Source organism: Borostomias antarcticus (assembly GCF_949987555.1).
Source record: "Borostomias antarcticus genome assembly, chromosome: 8".
NCBI classification, from domain to species: domain Eukaryota; kingdom Metazoa; phylum Chordata; class Actinopteri; order Stomiiformes; family Stomiidae; genus Borostomias; species Borostomias antarcticus.
In genome coordinates, this window is record NC_140241.1 from 23480805 (window position 1) to 23500666 (window position 19862).

Consider the following 19862-nt stretch of genomic DNA (forward strand, 5'->3'; position numbering starts at 1 on the left):
CCAAAAATCGCTAATGTGCGGCACGGTGGCGCAGTACTGTCACCTCCTCACAGCAAGAAGGTCTCCGGGCCTTTCTGTGTGGAATTTGCATATTCTCCCTGTGTTTGCAAGGGTTTCCTCCCTAAGAAACCAATATGAGAAACATACAGAAGAACAAAGGCTCTTCAGTCCGGTCCCAGACCAAGCACTTGGTCCCCGTGCGCCCCTCGCTGCCCATTGCTCCTGGCTGCCCCTGAAGGAAGGATGGCTGGGATGGATGAAATGGGATGGGTAATCCCACCCTGGGCATGTTGAAACAGATGGGTTACACAGAGGACCAATTTCCACCGGCGACCACTGATGCATGTGTGTGTGTTGCGTGTGGTTGTTGTCGCTCGTTCACCGTGTGTATTAATGTGTCAACACTGTGTGGTGAATAAAAGACCCTAGAGGTCTCAATAATAATAATAATAGAATACTACTTGAGTAAAAGTCTTAAAGTATCTGATATTTATTATATTACAGGACCTCAATGGTTTTTATTTGCCACATGGCAAGTGACACACACAAACAGTGGCACAGCACACACAACACACTCTCATCTTCGGCGGTCACCGGTGGAATTTGTCCTCTGTGTAACCCATCTGTTTTTACATGCCCAGGGTGGGATTAGAACCCATATCTCCATCTTGGGAGGCCGAGTTGTGCCAACAGGGACTTCCCTCTTGGAGATCTGTCAGCGCTCCTTTGAGGAGTGTTTGACCTGCTACACATTTCACTCGGTTACACTCGCCCTCCAAACTCACTCCACACCAGTGGACATCCAGGTCATGGCACCGTGACCCATCTGTCTCGGCATGCCCAGGGCGGGATTAGAACCTGCTCTCCTGCTTGGAAAGTTGAGCCAATAGGGACGTCCCTCTTGGAGGGACTGTCATACTACGGCGGAATGAGTAGCCTACCCTGGGGAGAACATTCCAAGTGTTGACAGCGTCTCAAGCGGGAATCGATCCGAGGACCTTCTTGTTCTTGCTGTGATGCTCCACAGTAAAATGACTCAAGTAAAAACGAAAGTCGTGTATTAGAACTACTTGAGTAAAAGTCTAGAATACTAGTCATCTCTCTCCACAATAGAGAAAGTAAACAGCATGCATAGCTAGGCTAGTGGATGTGTGCAAAAGTGCTTTGGTGGGGGGCTGCAAGTGAAGCCACGTCGGAGAAAAGATTAGGCTATCGTTCAAAAACTGTCTTCCTTTTGTGAGTAACTAAATAATTCAGTTGGATACTGAAGTGCAGAGCGAGTGACAAAAGTCAATGGCGCAATGAATGATTCCTGACAGAGTAGCGGGGATATAGCCCCGAACACCGCCTTGGGCTTAATACATCCATTGACTTTACGTATGAGCTCTATAAATTGAGCGGAAAGGATCTATTCTTCGAAATACCGTGATGAGGGAATTCATTATCTGTTACACAGGTGAACCGGAAGTAGAGGTTGTTTTGTTGACATCGGAGAGTCACGAAAAACAGAAGAGAACATTAGCTAGCTACATTAGCTTATGATTCAAAACTAGAAATTAATTGAACAAACTAAAATAATTGTCCGTGGGCAAGGATAAGGTATAGAAATGGCTAGTAGTGTGTGTACTCAGAAATGTTGACAATATTGTACTCCGTATTCAAACATTTGAATCGTCAGCAGCTAGCTAGCCTAGATATCTAGCCTGCTAACGACGTCAACGCATTATCCATTACTCGTCGGCTAATGTTAGCTAGCTTCAAGAGGCGATGGCTTCCTCTCAACTAGTCTAATGCTCTGGTGCAAAGCTATTTAGGTATGTCTAGCTATATGGGCTGCGAACTGGCCATTGAAACAGAAGCTTCCTCGTTAACTTAACCTTAGTTAACTTTAACTAACTGGTTAGACAATGAATGTATCTAGAGCGAACAAGGTCGTAAACCAGCATCAATTATTCTACATGGCTAGCAGCAGCAAATAAAATGGCTGTGTAGCCAGCTAGCTAACAATATAGCTATATAACATTGACAGTTTCTGCTAGCTAACTATGGTGAAGGAATATTATGGCACTACCTGTCATTTTAAACTAGAGATTATTGTGTGCTACTGAAACGCTATAATTGGCTAGCTTGGTAACTAACGCGCTAAGAACTTTTAATTTTTACTCGCTAGGGAGTAGGTATAAGGTTAGCTAACCCTATGAATTAAGTTGGCAAATGCTACTCGTACATTGTCCCAGCTGTAGCATAACGTGAGCATAGTTATGACATTATGAATTCAGAGTGATTAATGTAGCCTACGTTCTACTCGAGCTATAGCATGAATAGGTTAAGACAGTTTAAGCTTTAGACTCAGTGCTAACGTTACTGTTTAGGCCTGATTATTGACAGAAATTGCTATCTTGCTCTTGCTGATCTCGCCAGACATTTAAAGTGAATGAATAGCTAGTTCTGAACACGGCTAGCAAGCTTACCTAGCTGTCATTTGAATTAATGTTTTATATATTTAATTAGCATTGCTTATCACTAATTTTAAATCATTTGTATTCCCATGATTGTTAAGTAGGCAGCAAAGAGCTTGTCTCATTCTCCACTTGAAAGCAGCTTTTTGTCAGCAAGTAACGCCTGAGCAACCTTTGTGAGGACTTTGCTTATCCTTACCCTGTGAGAACTCCAAGGCCACTTGTTCTGCACTGTTTTTGAACACAGACGAAAAAGCCGAGGTGAAGCCGAGATGGCGGCCAAAGCAGGGGACAACCCTGACACCCTGATGGCTCTGTCTACGGCCTACTGTGTGAGGAATCTGAGGAGGACCATGTGCTATCAGGGGGACAGAAACAAGCTCTCTCTCCGTTCAGATGTTTTCCTTCCTAGTGAAATCTGTGACAAGCTGGTCAACACGTATGTATAGCCTAATGACTGGAGATTGGATGTGGTTGAATGTCCTAACATTTATCTATTTTTTTAAAAATGAAAAGTCCTCATAACATGTTTTGCATATGTGACAAAGTGGCCTCTTGAGTCCCAGTTAGTGGTAGCGAGTGGTTGGTTAAACTCACTCCTCAAAGGAGCGCTAATCCCCCAAGAGGGACGTCCCTATTAGCGCAACTGTTAGAGCATCCTCCTCACAGGTGGGAGAGCGAATGTGTGATCAATTACTTACCTATCTATCTACATTGTGTTGCTTTGGAATCTTGTGGATTCTCTAGCAAACAACAGTCTTGCTGCAGGCATACTTGATAGATTTGCCCCCAAACAGTTTATATGTTAAGCAGATAAAACGGTTAAATGCTGGTTAAACTAAAATAATAATAATGTTTTAACTTGTTTAAACTTATGCTGAGTAAAGAATTGGGCCTAGTTAATTACTAACTAAGGAATAGGATCTCCCTAATTTGGAAATGTAGGCCTGAAAACAGGCTGACCAAGATTTCCTTTGGTTGAAGACAGGCAGCCTCAATGCATTCGAAACAAGTTATTTTCATAGATAACTGTCAGGGTCTACAACACGCATGCGCATGCTCAGTGTTGCGATAGCATTTCCATGTGACCCTGGTAATTTCTGGCAACGCTGACAAGACTTTACGTGTAACTTGGAGGTCATTCTCATTCTCGTGTCGACAGCGTGTAACCCAGCCCTAATATGTTCTACACCATCTGTATTATTGCTGTCAGTCTAGCATTTCAACTGTTTTATTCATTCTCATGTATGTGCAGGTACATGGAGCTGAGCCACACAGACAGTAACTTTGAGCATGAGGAAAGCTTCTTCCAGCTGTTCTCGGACCCCCGGAGCACCAGGTTGACCAGGGTACAGCTGAGGGAGGACTTAGTAAACGACAGGGACCTTGAGGCCATTGGGAAACAGGTGACTGTGATATTTTATTCAATAACAATTTTTTGATGTAACAAAAATTGACGGGCTAAATCAATGGGACTTTGCTGATGTGGAAGTTGACAGCCAAATTGAACTTGTCTGTGTTGTTTCCCTCAAGAACAATAAAGATAATATATTAGCCAGCTTCATACGCACTTAGAGATTTCAGTGTTGCAATGTAGCAATGTCATCCATGGTAGTAGGGCATTCTGATAGACATTTCCTACCTGAATGTCTATCAGAATGACCTACCACCCATTATATTGTGCTTAAATCATGGGTAGGGCATCAACATTTCCTATTCTATCAACATTTCCTACCTGACAGGATGCGCTACCCATGAATTAAGCACATTAAAATGGTAGGCCATGACAGAAATTTCCTACCTGACAGGGTGCACTACCCATGGTTTAAGCATCATATAATGGGTGGTAGGTCATCCTGAGGAGGTAGGCCAACTTTTCAGAACACCGGAAAATGTGGACAAGTTTGTGTTCCTATTATATGAGGCAGGCGTCTGTTTCCTATTATATGAGGCAGGCATCTGTTTGAGACTTGGAGAGTTTAATGGAAGTTTTATGGGTATAGAACATTTTATATTGTTTGTATCAACCATCCAAGAATATATGTTCTAATTTAAGTAAAACAACTAAACCAATAAAGCACTCTCTCCACGGTTCTAGGACCTGATTGAGCTTCATCTCACCTACTGCAACAGCCTCTCTGCACGCAGCCTTCAAACACTGACCTGCTTTCGTCACACCCTGGTGTCCCTAAGTCTCTTCGGTTGCAGCCACATCTTCTACCGGAAGGGGGGTGCCCCTTTGGCGTGCAACGAAGACGACGAGGAAGACGAGGACGAGAGCCCAGCCTCCAGGCAGGCGTTGGACAAGGACTTCAGCTTTCAAGGCTTCAGCCGACTCAAGCTGCTCAATCTGGGCGGGCTCCCAGATGAGGTGGACGCCGAGACCCTGCTGAAGCCCCTGCCGGCCCTTACGGCGCTGGACTTGTCCGGTGTCCAGTTGCCCCGTGCAGCTTTCTTGGCCCAGTGGAAAGACAGACTGGCATCACTGGTGCTCTACAACATGGACTTGTCAGAAGAGCTGGTCAATACTGTGGTGAAACTGAGCCACCTCAGGTGAGCTACTTTGATTTTTGTTGTGGTATGGATAGATACAGTATTCACTTGACGCATTATGTGGATATTTTCCATTGTCTTAATGTGCAGACATTAATCAAAATGTATTAGTTGTACTCTAGGGATGCTTGGGTTGGGTCAGTGCTCTTAAGGTAGAAGAAGCAGCACCCGCACATGGAAAGGCATTTGTAAGGTAACCGTGGGCCACAAGAGTTTGCAAGCCTCAAGACTGTCTTTAAATGGCCTCGTTGGTCTAGGGTTGGTCAGTCGCAAACACTAATTTCGCAAACACTAATTTCGGGGCGGCTGTAGCTCAGTTGGTAGAGCGGGTCGTTCAATGATCGAAGGGTCAGTGGTTAGAATCCCAGCTCCGACTGTCCACGTGTCGAAGTGTCCTTGAGCAAGACACCTAACCCCAAATTGCTCCCAATGAGCAGGTTGGCACCTTGCATGGCAGCTACTGCCATTGGTGTGTGAGGGTGTGTGTGAATGGGTGAATGAGAGGCCATTGTAAAACGCTTTGAGTGCCGCTAAGGTGGAAAAGCGCTATATAAGTGCAGTCCATTTACCATTTAATTTCCTCTCCTGTATTCCTCAAAGGGCCAAACATATACAATAACACCGGCTTGCTTGTATCTCAGAAATGATCATGAACAAAAGGCCTACCTTAACCCACGATGCTGACTCCTAGCTCTGGTCCACGTGTCATCAGTGGTCTCAGCTCCAGCTGACAGACTCTGCATTGTCGTTCCAGCTCCAAGCCACACGCGCATCTTCCCCCTCCAGGTCTTCCTTGTTCTCCTGCGTGCGTGTGCATTCTGGTGTATTCTAGGCTCCACACAAGAGTCCTTTTCAGTTTGCTCCACGCGTCAAAGGCAGACCACGCCCCCAATGTCATCAGCCTCACAACCATTGTTAATGATTATATTCTGAATGCAGCAAGCATTAGCTGGTGAACTCTTGACCCCAGTAATAACATCTTATCTATATATTTACTTGTATACTGTGGAATTTCCATGTTAACTCAAATAATCCCAAATAACCACTCTCTGGCCACTCTGTTATTATGTTATTACCATACCACTGCCATAGCACTCCCCTCCACTTTCGTGTCACATAGGGGAAATGGCTGCACGTAACACATTTTGTGTAGAAAGTGTAGGCTACTCTAATTGACGTCTAATTAACGTAGTTAACTCCCTAGCTAGGTCCTGGCTGCAAACCTAATTTCCCCCTAGTGGGACAACAACGATTTTTGATCTTTGAACTCTTAACTGGTCTTTAATTCCGTTCAGTGTGTCTAGTTTGCATATCACCCAAATAGATGATGGCACGTCACACTGACCTTTCACACCTGGACAAGAGGAACAAGAGCTTTAACACCATATGGGACCTGAGTAAAGTGGGTGTTGCCACTCAACTTCAGGAACAGCAGAGATCAAAGACAGAATCAACTAATAGGGTCATTTGATGTTTATTTGTAGGTTTATTTGCAATTTACATAGAACTGATACAACATAAAAGTGTTCAAACCTCACCCATGTTATAAGAGATACAATGAGGCCTTTCAGTCTTTTAAGTCAGCAAGCCTTTAAGCTAAGACTCATTGAAGCATCCAAGCCTCAATGCTGAAAGTCAGTGGTGCTTGAAGCTTTTAAAACTTTTATTATGAGGGGATATTCATTAGATTGTCTCAAAATTAGACTTGAGCAGTCAGTGAACTCAAAGAAGATAATACAAAGTTAGAAATAAAATATTAATTGTAACTGACATGCCTTTGAATTCTCCCATTTTATAAGGATTTAGAATGTCCTGGAGCTGGTGCATTCAGTACTTGATGCCAATAAGAGTTTTTCACACTCTGTATCCTATAGACACCTGGACATCTCCAGGGAGAGTCGGCGAACCTCCAAGTTCAAGATGACTCGGAAGACCCTTACAGCCATCATTCAAGGCTTAGTTAATCTGGTGTCACTGGACATCTCTGGCCACATCATGTTGGACAACTGCACAGTCCCACACTTTGAGGAGGCCATGGGATGCCCAAGGTCAGTGACTTGAATTCAGGATTAAAACAAACATCAGCTCACATCATGTAACTGGCATCTGTGGTTGTTTTTTATCAACAAAATGGCTCTTTAATGTTAAGATCTTAAGTATGTATCTGCTTTTTCTCTCTCTCTCTTCCAGCATTGAGCCCTGCAAGAGCAGCATCTATCCTTTCCAGGAGCTGAAAAGGCCTCTACAGTTTTTGGGACTGTACGACACCACACTGTGTAATGTGACGCACATCCCTGCATATAAGGTGAAAATTTAATCATAGCAAATATTGCAGCAATATGTCAATATCTACATACCTCATGATCCGTGGGGATAAGGGGACAGTCAGCTCACACAGACCGGTTGGTGTGCTTTTAGGAGCTCAAGTTGAGATAGACTAGTCTGTCTGGAAAAGTGGCACTATATGTTGTCTTCAGATGGTGCACTTCATGTTTGAATCCAGATGTAAAATCTTTGGAGTATGTTGTTTTTGTTTATCTCCGCCCCAGCGACAGAGGAGGGCGAGAAGTAATGTTTTTGGTGGCATGTGTTCGTTCGTTTGTCTGTATGTTAGCAGGATTACGCAAAAGCTACTGGATTGATTTTCATGAAACTGGTGGAAAGTTCTAGCATGGTCCCACTTAGAACGCATTAAATTTTGGAGCGGATCCGAATCACCGGGCGGGTCCGCAAACAAGTCTCATTTCAGTTTTCTGTAAAATTATTCACGTCAAAAGCGTGGTGTGGGATTAACGGGGTCGTAGTTTTGCCCTGGCGCAGGTTTGACCCTAAACAGATGTGTATATATGACTGGGAAAAATAGTATTTTATTCGAAAGACACAAAATGCGAAACAATGCTGTTGTTTGCCTTATAGTTCCATTTTGTAATATTTATAACTCACAATGCACACAGTGCTTTACAGAATAAAACATAGTTCATAGTAAATGGTACAAAAAAAACAAGAAAACAAACAGCAAGACATAATATATGAAAAAAAGAAAATAGAAAGTAATTTAAAAGAAACGGCAAAGAACAGTTTAAGATTGAGAAGATTTAATTATAACACAAGTACAGCTACAAGATAAAAGCAATGTTTGTCTTGATCTCGCTTAAAAGTTCTTGCTTAAAAGTTCCCACAACTTTGCAAGATTACCTTGCAAATGTATGCAGGAATTATCCATTGATGAAAAGCTTTCACTTTCATTCTTGTGTCTTTTGTGGGGGTGGGGGGGGGTTCAAAATAAAAGTAATCTGCTTCTTTCATTTTTGTATTTGGGGGGAGAAATGCACATGCTCTAAATATTGAGGGAGACGTATCCCTGCATGCTGCAATCGTCAGTCAACAGTGATATGGATCAGCAGAGGCAGCTCACCTCACTTGCTGCGTAGCAGTCAATGTTTTAACATGCAAATGAATTTACATTTTCCATTAAAGAAAAGTTATCTTATCTTATATGTTTTATATGCTGTCAATTATAGCCTATTTCTTAGAAAGAACCGGAATCTGACAAAATAGGAATCGGCAGGCCACTCTTAAAAAAAAAAGAAAAAAAAGAAAAAAAAAAGTAATCAGCCAAGAAAAGTGCAATCGGTAAATCCCTGTTACCAATGTTTCTCATGTGATAAAAGGGCTCATCCTATGTCCTTGTCACATTCTTAATATGGTGGGCATCAAAATTAAGATCAGAATCAAACAGGAAATCTGGGTTTTTGACCTGGCATTTGGTGTTCAGTGTCAGTGTTTTTAAATCCCCAGATAGTCTCCCCTTTTCAATTTTTTCAGCACTGATCAGCATGTCTGTTTTATCCTGGTTTAACTGAAGGAAGTTCTGTGACATCCATACATTTATATCAGCAATACATTCTACCAAGTGAGCAACTGAGCTGTAATCGTTGGGTGTCACAGAAATATAGAGCTGGGTATCATCTGCATAGCTATGGTAGCTAATATTGTGCCTCCTAATGACGTCACGTACGGGTAGCATATTCAGACTGAAAAGTAAGGACCCTAGAATAGATCCTTGTGGGACCCCACATGTCATAGCTGTGTTTTTTCTGCTGTGATCACCTAGGTTCACGAAAAACTCTCAGCAAGTTAGATAGGTCCTGAACCAGTCAAGGACTGGACCGGAGAGGCTGACCCAGTTCTGAAGTCTTCTATTAAGGAGTTCATGATCTACAGTCTCAAAAGCTGCGCTCAGGTCCAGAAGGACAAGGACAGGGAGCGTTTTCGATTCAGCATTGATTCTGTGGTCGTTTACAACCTTGATCTGTGCTGTCTCCGTGCTATTATGAGGTCGATCACAAGTACTGATCTGCATGCTCTCGTCTTTTTCTCTGCTTTTTTTAAACAGACACGGGCGCAAGTTATTAGCCTGGCTAAACCAGACCCAATTCACAAAAATGTGAAGGGTCTGAACCTTCTGGGTCCTATAACCAATTAGAGCGACAAAACGTGGGTTAGTCGTCATATCATCGTATCAAATGGGTACAGTCATATCGAACCTGCCCCATATTAGATAAACGGTTGTGATTGGCCCAGAAAATATCTGCCGGGTGGAACTCAGTCGAATGGGATCGTGGCCAGACTGATCTGCAAAGATTAACAGAATATGAGCTCACGTGATCAGGATGGCAAAGCCAGGCTAGAGAGTTAGTAAGTGATAGTGACTTATTTGCAGACAGTCCTATAATAATGATAATACGTCTAATTTGTATAGAGATTTCTGAGTACCCAAAGTCGCTTTACATACGTTTTTTATATATATGTGTATATCGCGAGAGAGTTTTTCATCTTTTCATCGTTTTTAGAGCGTGCCATTTTGCGGCACAATAGACTGTATTGTTACACCCCTTTCATTTATACATGCATGCTCATGCTGCTTACTTTTGTTCCCTTCCAGGTGACGGGTTCTAAGAACGAAGAACAGGTTCTGAATGCCATTGAAGCCTACACAGAGTTCCGCCCTGAGCTGGCCCACAGAGCGATCAACCAGCTGTTTGACATAGCAAGGATACAACACTGCAGCCAGCTACTGAGAGCACTGCAGGTGCTTACTGTTCACACTATCACATTTTCTTTTCAGCTTTGCATTCATTTTAGATTTACTTGGAATATTTACCATTTTAAAATGTACTTCAGAAATGGAAATAACTCGCTTATGCATATATTTCAAACACAGGTGGAATTAATCCTTGTTTCTCCCTCACCTGTTCTCATGCATCTAATATTTGTTTGAAATTCAATTTTGTTCTTTACATTTTATGTAATTTGTTTCTATGTCACACATTGATTAACCGAAAAACATCTTGTAACAACTCGTGAAGTTGTATTGTAAAATACTGAATCTTTTCAGTTTTATTGCAGAATTCACTCTGCTTCCTTTGAATTGCCATAATAGTATGTCCAACTGAAAGCAGACCATTTCTGATGTGACCAATAACATGACTGTTGTCCCTTAGCTTGTGATTGCAGCGCTGAAGTGCCATAAGTATGACAAGAGTATCCAGGTGACGGGCAGTGCAGCTCTCTTCTACTTGACCAATACTGAGTACCGCAGTGACCAGAGCGTGCGTCTCCGCCGGCAGGTCATCCAGGTGGTGCTCAACGGCATGGAGCAGTACCAGGAAGTCACAGTAAGCGTCCCACACAATTACATTTTCAAATCCAGCTCGTCCCCATTGCTCTACCCACTTGAATGTTAAAGGTAATGTGTTGTTCATTTCAGTGCACTTACCACTGGTCTTGATCTCCTTAGGCCTGAGTTGAACAGTATGACAAAGTAGCACACTATCTCACATTAGTGTTTGAGGTCAGTGACAGTAAAACTCTATCCTACCCTGTCTGTATTCTACCGTTTTAATTAAAAATAGGTGTGATAAAGAAAATTGCCTGACAGGCAGGTTAGCACGTAGAACCATATGGGGTCTCTTTTTTGTCTCGCTCCCGAGAGCCCAGAGGGAATGGCGAGACATAGAGATGACAATTTCTGTCTGATTGATGACTGACTGTCTGTTGTCAGCACCATGTGCGTGTATTTGTTAAAGTTTTTAGCCAATCACATCGTATTGGGCAGGTGAAACCTCTAATTACATTGGGCAGGTGCAGACTGTTATAGCTTGGAAGAATCAAGGCTTAAGATCAAGTTCAAACAGTATGTAACCACAGTAATGACATAATACGTTTGTAGGGCTGCCATTAAGAGCAGCGTTTCCCCTAGGATTTTTTTCAGGGGGGTTGGTAGGCCCCCCAAAACTACTAGTGTCACAGATACATGGTACTGTATATTGCATTAATTTTTCTATATCTACACTGTCTGTCCTGTGTAAGAGCACTCTCCACCATCATCAAGACACCATATAATAATAATAATTTTGGGGTTAATTTTGACGAGGTTAAGGAGTCTGTGGCAATGTGGGGCGAGACGTAATCGGCGATAGCCCTCGTCGATCTCAACTCTTTCTCCTGCCTTCTCCTTCCACTTTCACCCACCCAGGTCCAACGGAACTGCTGTCTGACGCTGTGCAACTTCAGCATCCCAGAGGAGCTTGAGTTCCAGTATGGGCGGGTCAACCTTCTGTTACTGAAGATTCTAGAGCCAGCTAGACAAGACGAGTCCATCCAGCGCATCGCCGTGCACCTCTGCAATGCACTGGTCTGCCAGGTGGACAACCACCATAAGGAGGCCGTAGGCAAGATGGGCTTTGTCAAGGTAGAGAACACTCCACTTGGATAAGCCCTTTTTTTTGCAGATGTTTTATAAGATCTTAATAAAATAAGATTTCTATGGATGCATCTAATCAGTTTTAAATGCACATATCGCTAGAGATACCAACCAACATCATATCCACCCTTCCACAACACAACTATGACACAGACTCCTCATAGAGTGGTGAGGTGTGATGTCATTTTTTAGGCCGAAAGGTTAGCATCGCTGCCATTTAGTTGAGTTCCAAATCTCTATGGGAAAAATGAAAGCGATTTGCAAAACATGCAGAAAATAAGGTATGTGTTTAACAGAGACGCTTTGTTATAGAAGTTAAAATACATAATTAATGATGGGTTTTGTGAATTTTGAAGCCTGTAGTTGGTTCTCAGATTAATTTTGCTAGTGCTATGCTAAACATTTTTGAACTGGACTAAGAGTCCCAATGTCTTTCTGACGTGCGCCATGTTTACTGGGCTAGCTATGAAAATGCATGTAGTATTTGCGTTCGTTGTAGCTAAATCTGTCATTTGAAAAAAAAAAAATCTGCAGGTTTTATCTTAGATAAAAGATTGAGCTAGCCAAGGCAGTTTTGTGTTTGTATGTGTGGTATTTGTTCAGTTGTGGTAATCTAACATCCTCTAGTGCTAGTTCACGTTATGAAAAGACATGGCCATTCACTGCTATTACTAGTCCAGTTTCAATAATAGTTAGCAAACAGTATGTCAGCAACATTGATGTCAGAACCAACTAAGGGCTTTAAAATTCACAAAATCCAACTTCAATTAACTTTTATAACAAAACGTACTCCAGTCTGGGAGTGTCTGTTAAACATATACCTTATTTTCATACCTCATTGTTCCTATAGGGATCTCGGAACCAAATGTTTCAGCCTACAAAATGACATCGCCTCACCACTCTATTGCATCTTTCATAGGAAAACAAGGGCCTCATTTATAAAACTTATGTGGGGGGTGTTCTACGTTTTTTGTTGGTCTTTACATGTCGCAGTTTAAATGACAAGAATTATGTTACAGTGACCCCAAATATATTTAGCCTATTAAAAAAATATGAGCGTGAATTCGACAAAGAATTTGAGGGCCTGGAGGAAATATGATTGTGACATACCCAATATGAAGTCTTATTTTTATCCATTTTATTCATATTCAGTTCAATTTCAGATGATTTCTGTTGCTCATATGTATAGGGGTCAAGACATACGGGTTTACGAGTTACAAATCTTCTTTTTTTTTTTATCAGACAATGTTGAATCTGATCCAGAAAAAGCTACAAGACAGAATGGTAAGTCTAAATATAAACGACATTTAATTATTGTTCTGTTGCTTCCTTTAGAAGCAACAGAACAGTTTAATGCACTGTAATATGCATAATGTTTGAATATTTGAAAAGGCATTGAATTTACGTTTTTTCAAAGTGTGACCAGGTGATGGAGTTCTCCTGGAGTGCTCTGTGGAACATCACTGATGAGACCCCAGACAACTGTCAGATGTTCCTCAACTGTAGAGGCATGAGCCTATTCTTGGACTGTTTAAAGGTTAGAGCACATCACCTTGCTTTAACTATCTACTAAAAATCTTTGATTTTCTCTTTATTTCAAAATGTATTCAGATGCGGGTTATGGTTAGCCTGCAAGCCAGAATTATTGTGAAAAAAAAGTCTGGACTTCCAGCCAACCAGAACGATTTGACTTTTCACATAAAATGGGACACCAATCAGGAGACTGCATTTAACTGTGGTTCCGCCCCCAGTCCCTGATTGGTTCCTGTAGAATAGATGATGACGAGAAATACAACAGGAGTCTTCTAGTAGAATGAAGCAACAAGCAGTAAGGTTAACGTTAGAAGAATAAACATTGCCTTAAGTGCAGTTATTGCAAAAATAGACTGCAAAGCCTTCATTTCCACTCAGTCGACTGAGGGAGACTCTAATTTTCAGCGGAGCCCAGTTTACAAGAATAAAGCATTTAAAGAAATATCAATCCTTGAAAAGACAAAAGAGAACGGTAAAGTTCTACTATATAATTCCTGAATACTCTTATCTTTTATATAAAAATGTAAACAACTCCAATACTTCAAATGCTATACCTGTAAATCACTTTTGTCTTAAAATTTCATCAGTATTAGTGTCAATTGACCTTTTTTATTTTTTATTTAGCAATCTATTTTTATACTGTGCTGCTTCCTTTCCCTGCATCCAGAGCTTTGGCCATATTTAGCCAACTACTAATACTGTGAGGAGAGGAGGATGCAAATAATGTTGACGCTGTGAATAAAGGAGCTCATGCAAAATCACACCTTCTGTTTTCCATCTGTTTCTCCTACCTGTGACTCAGGAGTTCCCAGATAAACAAGAACTGCACCGCAACATGCTGGGGCTTCTGGGTAATGTGGCCGAGGTGAGGGCACTAAGGCCGCAGCTCCTCACCCAACAGTTCATTCACGTGTTCAGGTAAGGAAAGACTCACTCTATTTCACTTTCATTTTGTCTGTTCAAAAATCTGTTCTTGAATCTGCCCCATCTGCAATTCTTACATTCTTAGGATATATTTTTCTGCAGTGAACCCTTGTGACAGTTTTTTTTTTTTTTTTTTTTGATTTCTCGATTTCCAAATGTTTGTGCTCCTGCTTTTTCTAGCAGGCAGCAAACATCTGTAGTGATAGCTACTGTATGTAGCTGACCACATTAGCTACGTAGCCAGCCAACTCAACGTTCCACCACTGCTGCTGGCTGTATCAAATGCGTGAAGAAACAACCATAATTGAACTATTATAGTGCAGAGTAACTAGTAACGATTACTATTACGTTTGAAAATGTTTGCTCCAAAAGGTCTGAAGGAACGGGTTACTTTACAGTACCACTTGAAAAAGGTTTTATTTGTTCCTTTAATCCTGACGGCTCTGTATGTTGACAGTGAACTGCTGGACAGTAAGGCAGACGGGATTGAGGTGTCCTACAATGCCTGCGGGGTCCTGTCCCACATCATGTTTGACGGGCCTGAGGCCTGGGCTATGGAGGACCCACTGAGAGACACCGTCATGGACAAGATGTGGGACGCTATCCAGAGCTGGGACATCACTTCCCGGCGGAATATCAACTACAGGTGTGTGTGTAGCCCAAGAGATGTCGCTTTACCCTGATATACTCTGTCCAATCAGATTTTGAGTCTCTGCTAAGGGGCTAAATTGACCTGGTGTCAGAAGGGGCAGCTCAAAATCATGCTTTACATGAGACATTAAAAGCATCAATACAAAGTGCAAGAAAAACATAAAAGGTCATATAAAAAATAAAAAAGATATTTAAAACAATGCAGGAAAAATAAAATACAGGAATAAAAGTTACAGTACAGTGTATGAATTAATAATTATTTGATTTAATAAAAAGCAGAGGCAAAAAGAAAAGTCTTCAGAACTGAGAGTTGCAGCAGACCTGCAGTTTTCTCCAAGTTTGTACTGGATACGTGGAGCATAAAAACTGAATTAAGTCTGGGGACAGAAAGCAGGCCTGTGCCAGACGACCTGAGAGGTCTGGATGGTTCATAACGTAGCAGCAGATCAGAAATATATTTTGGCCCTAAACCATTCAGTGCTTTATAAACCAACAGCAGTATTTTAAAGTCAATTATTTGACTCTCGAGCAGCAGCGTTCTGAATCAGCTGCAACACACCGTTACAGTAGTCGAGTCTACTGAAAATAAACACATGGACAAGTTTTTCAGATCCTGCTGAGACATAAATCCTTTAATCCTTGATATATTCTTCAGGTGATAGTAGGCTGACTTTGTAATTGTCTTCATGTGACTGTTGAAATTCAGGTCCGAGTCCATGACGACACCAAGATTTCTGGCTTTGTTGTTATTTTTGTTTATAGAACTTTATGGCATTGTAAATAATTCTCCAGTTCAGAAGTCACCAGCTTCACTGATGCTCTGTGAATTTGACCTTTACCCTCCCCTCCCCCAGGTCCTTTGAACCCATCCTCCGCCTGTTGCCACAGAGCATCGCTCCAGTCAGTCAGCATTGGGCAACGTGGGCACTCTACAATCTAGTGTCAGTTTACCGTAAGTATCTGGCAACTCATGTATTGGAAGAAGCTATCTATTGGCTCATTTGTATTTCTTTACAGTATTGTTTCATGTTTATTATATAGTATTAGGGCTGCAAGGATTTCTTGACAGAGTTGATTGTCAATTATGAAAATGTTGAGTGATTTCAATAATGATCTCTAAAATGTTATTGTGATTAGTTATTTTACAAACTAACCTTCAAAAAGGAGGGCCAGAGCCGATTTGTTTGTTTAGAGTTGTATATCTATATCCAGTGCTAGAGGGATTGACTGTCATTCAGGAAGCAACTCATTGTCTAAAGCATGAGTTGGAAAGCCAGGTGGCATGGCTGAAGCTACCGATTAGTGTAGTAATCGAGTATTCTACCGATTATTCCATCAATTAATCGGGTTACGGCCGTGTTCACACTGCACATCTTTTTTTTAACGACCAGCACGCTTTTTACACGCAACTCTATAGGAAGAGGAAAAAGGCGCCTCTTTAAAAAGTGGTTGCCTTTTTTTTTTTTTACGTAGCTGCCACAGCTGTTCAATTCGATTTGACTTGAATTTTGTTTAACCTTTCAGAAAAGCACTGTGTGATGTTGAAAAAATCTGATTTTGAAACCCCACCACCTACTAAATAAAAAATGATCTCTGCAGAGTACATGATTGTTCTACTTGTCCTCTCCACCCTCTCTTCTCAGCGGGTAAGTACTGCCCCTTGCTGATAAAGGAAGGGGGGATCGCTCTTCTGGAGAAGGTTCTGGAGCTTCAGACCTCACAAGACGAGACCAAGGACATGGCAAGGTACAGCATGACTCTCCTATGCCTGATCTTTTTACTTGCCTCATTCATATTTTTTGGCCCGTTCAACCTTTATTTTAACATGGTATCTTAGTGATGGTATTGTGGTCTCGTATGATTATTTGATCATCATACATCGTTCTTGATTGTGTTTTTATGAATCTTGTGTCAAAGGTGTATCGACTTTTAGGCCATTCTTGACTCTTATGTAAATTCCTAGGCTAACGTCACTCATCATACATTAATCTAGTGCATACACAGTGTCATGGCCTGACATAATCATTTTCGTAGCCTGACATAATCATGATGTTTCCCTCTATTTTTAGAAAAGTCATGGAGCAATGTGAAAACTTTAAAGAAGACCCCATGGAAGTAAACCATGGACCAGAGATAAACAACGGACAAAGAGGTTAAACGCAACGTTGCCCACAAAACTAAAGGAAAACCTTTAGGACACTTTTCCCTATCTTCTCACCACAAGGGTCTAATTGTGTGGATCGGTTTACTGTAGTGCATCGATGTGTTTCCTCTTGGCCAGGTCATCTTGACAGAACATTGTGATATTATAGGAAGTTAAGATGTGGTGCACGAGGTTGGTGTGTGCGTGAGTGTTTTAATTGTTTTGCACATAAGGATTATTTGTATAATGGATTTGTTTTCTTTTATTTGATTTGTTTGGTTTTTGGTTGTGCGTTCGTCTCATGTAGGTGTCAGTTTGTCAGAGAGTGTGAATTGTAACAATTGAGTGAGTGTGAACATGTATGTGTGTAATAAGGAACAAAACAAAATATACTTCCTTCTTACTAAAAAGAAACGAAAACCAGATGCTTTTATCACCTCTCTTTAGTGTGTAATAGTGAGTGTAGGGAGAGGCTTGTTCTTAAGATTAGTTACCAGCACAGTCGTCAAAGAGCTCTGTCACCCCAATACTCTTCCTCTCAGAACCCTCCATCCTTTCCCAATGGGCATGAAGGATGACTCGTTGAGCTGAGGGGTGGATCGTTTTATCACAAGCGCTGATCTGTGGACAGTCTTGCTTATTGCGCAGTGAAGTTGCCATTGTCTGCCGAGACCCTCAAGGTCCAACACTGGAGGAGGAGCATTAACATAATGATAACTCGGATGAAGTCTTCCCAGACTGCGGCATGGGGGTGGGTTACCTTGATCTCTTTGTACAGATTTAGAGCTGTTTCATCCCGGTTCTTTATGTAGCCTATGCTTTATGATATATGATTAATTATAAACACTCCTATGATTTCTCTGTTACTGTACATTTGGTTCCCCATTCTTCATTCAAATAATCCACATAGTACAGCCATTGAAATGGAGAAAAATATATTTTAAATTGTAAACATCCAAGCATCTGTTCATGGTCTGTGGTGTGATGTATCATGTATTGTGTAATGTAATTAGTCATTGATTATATTTGCATTGTTTGGATCAATAGAGGATGTCTCAATCATTTAAATAGTTCAAGTTGTTGCAACTGGCCGGCTGTTTGTAGTGCAACAACAACAGGCGTCATTGCTCACGCTCCTGTTCCCTCAGTGCTGTTTTCATTCTCAGTTATACACTAGTAAATCAAGCCAACTTGTTTAGGAAGAAAAATTACTGCTTTGTCTCAATCAACAAAAGACAGAAACGGTGGGATACTAGCTGCTGCTTTTAACATTGCATTCTCAGCAACACTGATATTGCACTTACACGATGTGAACTTATGTACCCTAGCAGGGCTCGTCATTTAGGTATGCTACATTTCCCACTGGTCCATGGGGCAGTAGCCTAAGAAAATGATCATCTTGCATAGCAGTCAGAGCATAGGATACAGAATGGATGTTCCTATTACGTCAATAGATTAAGATTCATTCATTTTAATTGTCACCTTAGTGTTACTATACTGTCATATTTGCATCCATAAGCATATCAGAAACTATTAAGTCAAACTCTTTGGAAAGAGCCCTGCAATCAGTGGAGTGGTATCTTTAGCCTGTTAAGCAGCACAGACTGTCTAAAAAAATATCCATGCTCCTGTCCCATCAACAACTAGGCCTACATTGTAAATTTAAACCTTGGAGAGGCGGGTGAGACAGGGATTTCATTTTCTGTATGCGCACCAGCGCTAGAGACGCTCAACCTTGACCGAGATGTGGACAGGATCCATGGCAACCGCATCAACACTATTGCCATGAAGGTCATTGAAGGAACATAGTAAGTACATCAATGATTCATTTCAATTAAATACTGCATATCGTCTTTTAGCTAATTCGAATAGCACAGCAAAACTGGAAGATTATTTCCTCAGACCAAGAGTTTGTATGTCATATTATTTCATAGCGTGTTCTCCAGCATGCTGTCTGGGGGAGCTGATGAGGTGATGGTCACTTGGTGAACAACATCAGGAAACCTCAGTACACCTGCAAGTCTGCACTGCATTCGTGCGGTTCACTTACCTGGTGTCCACTAGATGGCAGTGGCACTCCATTCCGGCTAGTACACTGACTGGCTGCATTAAATTCAATTATTGTTATAAGCTGCTTTGGATAAAAGTGTCTGTTAAATTACTAATGTTATTTAGTTATTTACTTTTGTTCAATGACATAGTTTATGGGTGTGTATGTGTGAGAGATGCCCAGGTAACTGTGTTGGTGTTACAGGTCTAGTAGTATGTCCACAGCTTCAGTGTGAAGACATCGGTACCAGTGGTACCCTCATGACACAGGCATGTCTCTAGCTGCTTCGACGTCGGACCCAGAGACCCAAAGTGAGGGAGTGCCACACCTGTTTCCTCTTTCCCACACACACACACACAAGCTATCACCCCCCCCCCCCCCCTCTCTCTCTCTCTGTCTCTCTTAAATAAATATAAAATCACCTGCCTCTCCACTACTGTCTTCCCATGAGCTGCACAGTGGAGGGAAAGACTAGCATCCCTGCCCTCCAAGCGCCACAACTGGAGGAAGAGAGGACAGCTATAGAAAGGTAAGAGGTGTGGGGGGGGTGGGGGTGACAGTAGGCTCCTACTAATTACATTATGCTGTCTTGAATTGACTGTAAACTCTAAACAACATGGCACACAATGCTGTTCAGAATTGCTTAGTATCACCTGAGTGGAGCTAAAAAAAAATATTTTTTCCTAAAGAAAAACAAGCTGTTTATCAGGGTAATGGATGTTGTGTGTAGTGAGTTGGGTTAAAACTGAATTTTGAAGTGTGTTTCCCTATCCTAGGACGGTG

At 41.6% G+C, this 19862-nt stretch overlaps 1 protein-coding gene across 1 annotated transcript; it reads left to right on the forward strand.

Annotated features, from left to right (window-relative positions):
• Positions 1–1489: 1489 nt before the first annotated feature.
• On the forward strand, positions 1490–18000 carry zer1 (zyg-11 related, cell cycle regulator). The gene is made up of 16 exons (XM_084442703.1): positions 1490–1599; positions 2707–2898; positions 3715–3865; positions 4558–5012; positions 6887–7060; positions 7203–7317; positions 9958–10104; positions 10517–10690; positions 11551–11766; positions 13021–13062; positions 13196–13315; positions 14114–14229; positions 14693–14881; positions 15741–15838; positions 16530–16632; positions 16956–18000. Exons 2-16 carry the CDS (start codon positions 2732–2734, stop codon positions 17041–17043), a joined length of 2355 nt encoding a protein of 784 aa, XP_084298829.1. The 5' UTR covers positions 1490–1599; positions 2707–2731; the 3' UTR covers positions 17044–18000.
• The last annotated feature ends 1862 nt before the right edge of the window (positions 18001–19862 follow it).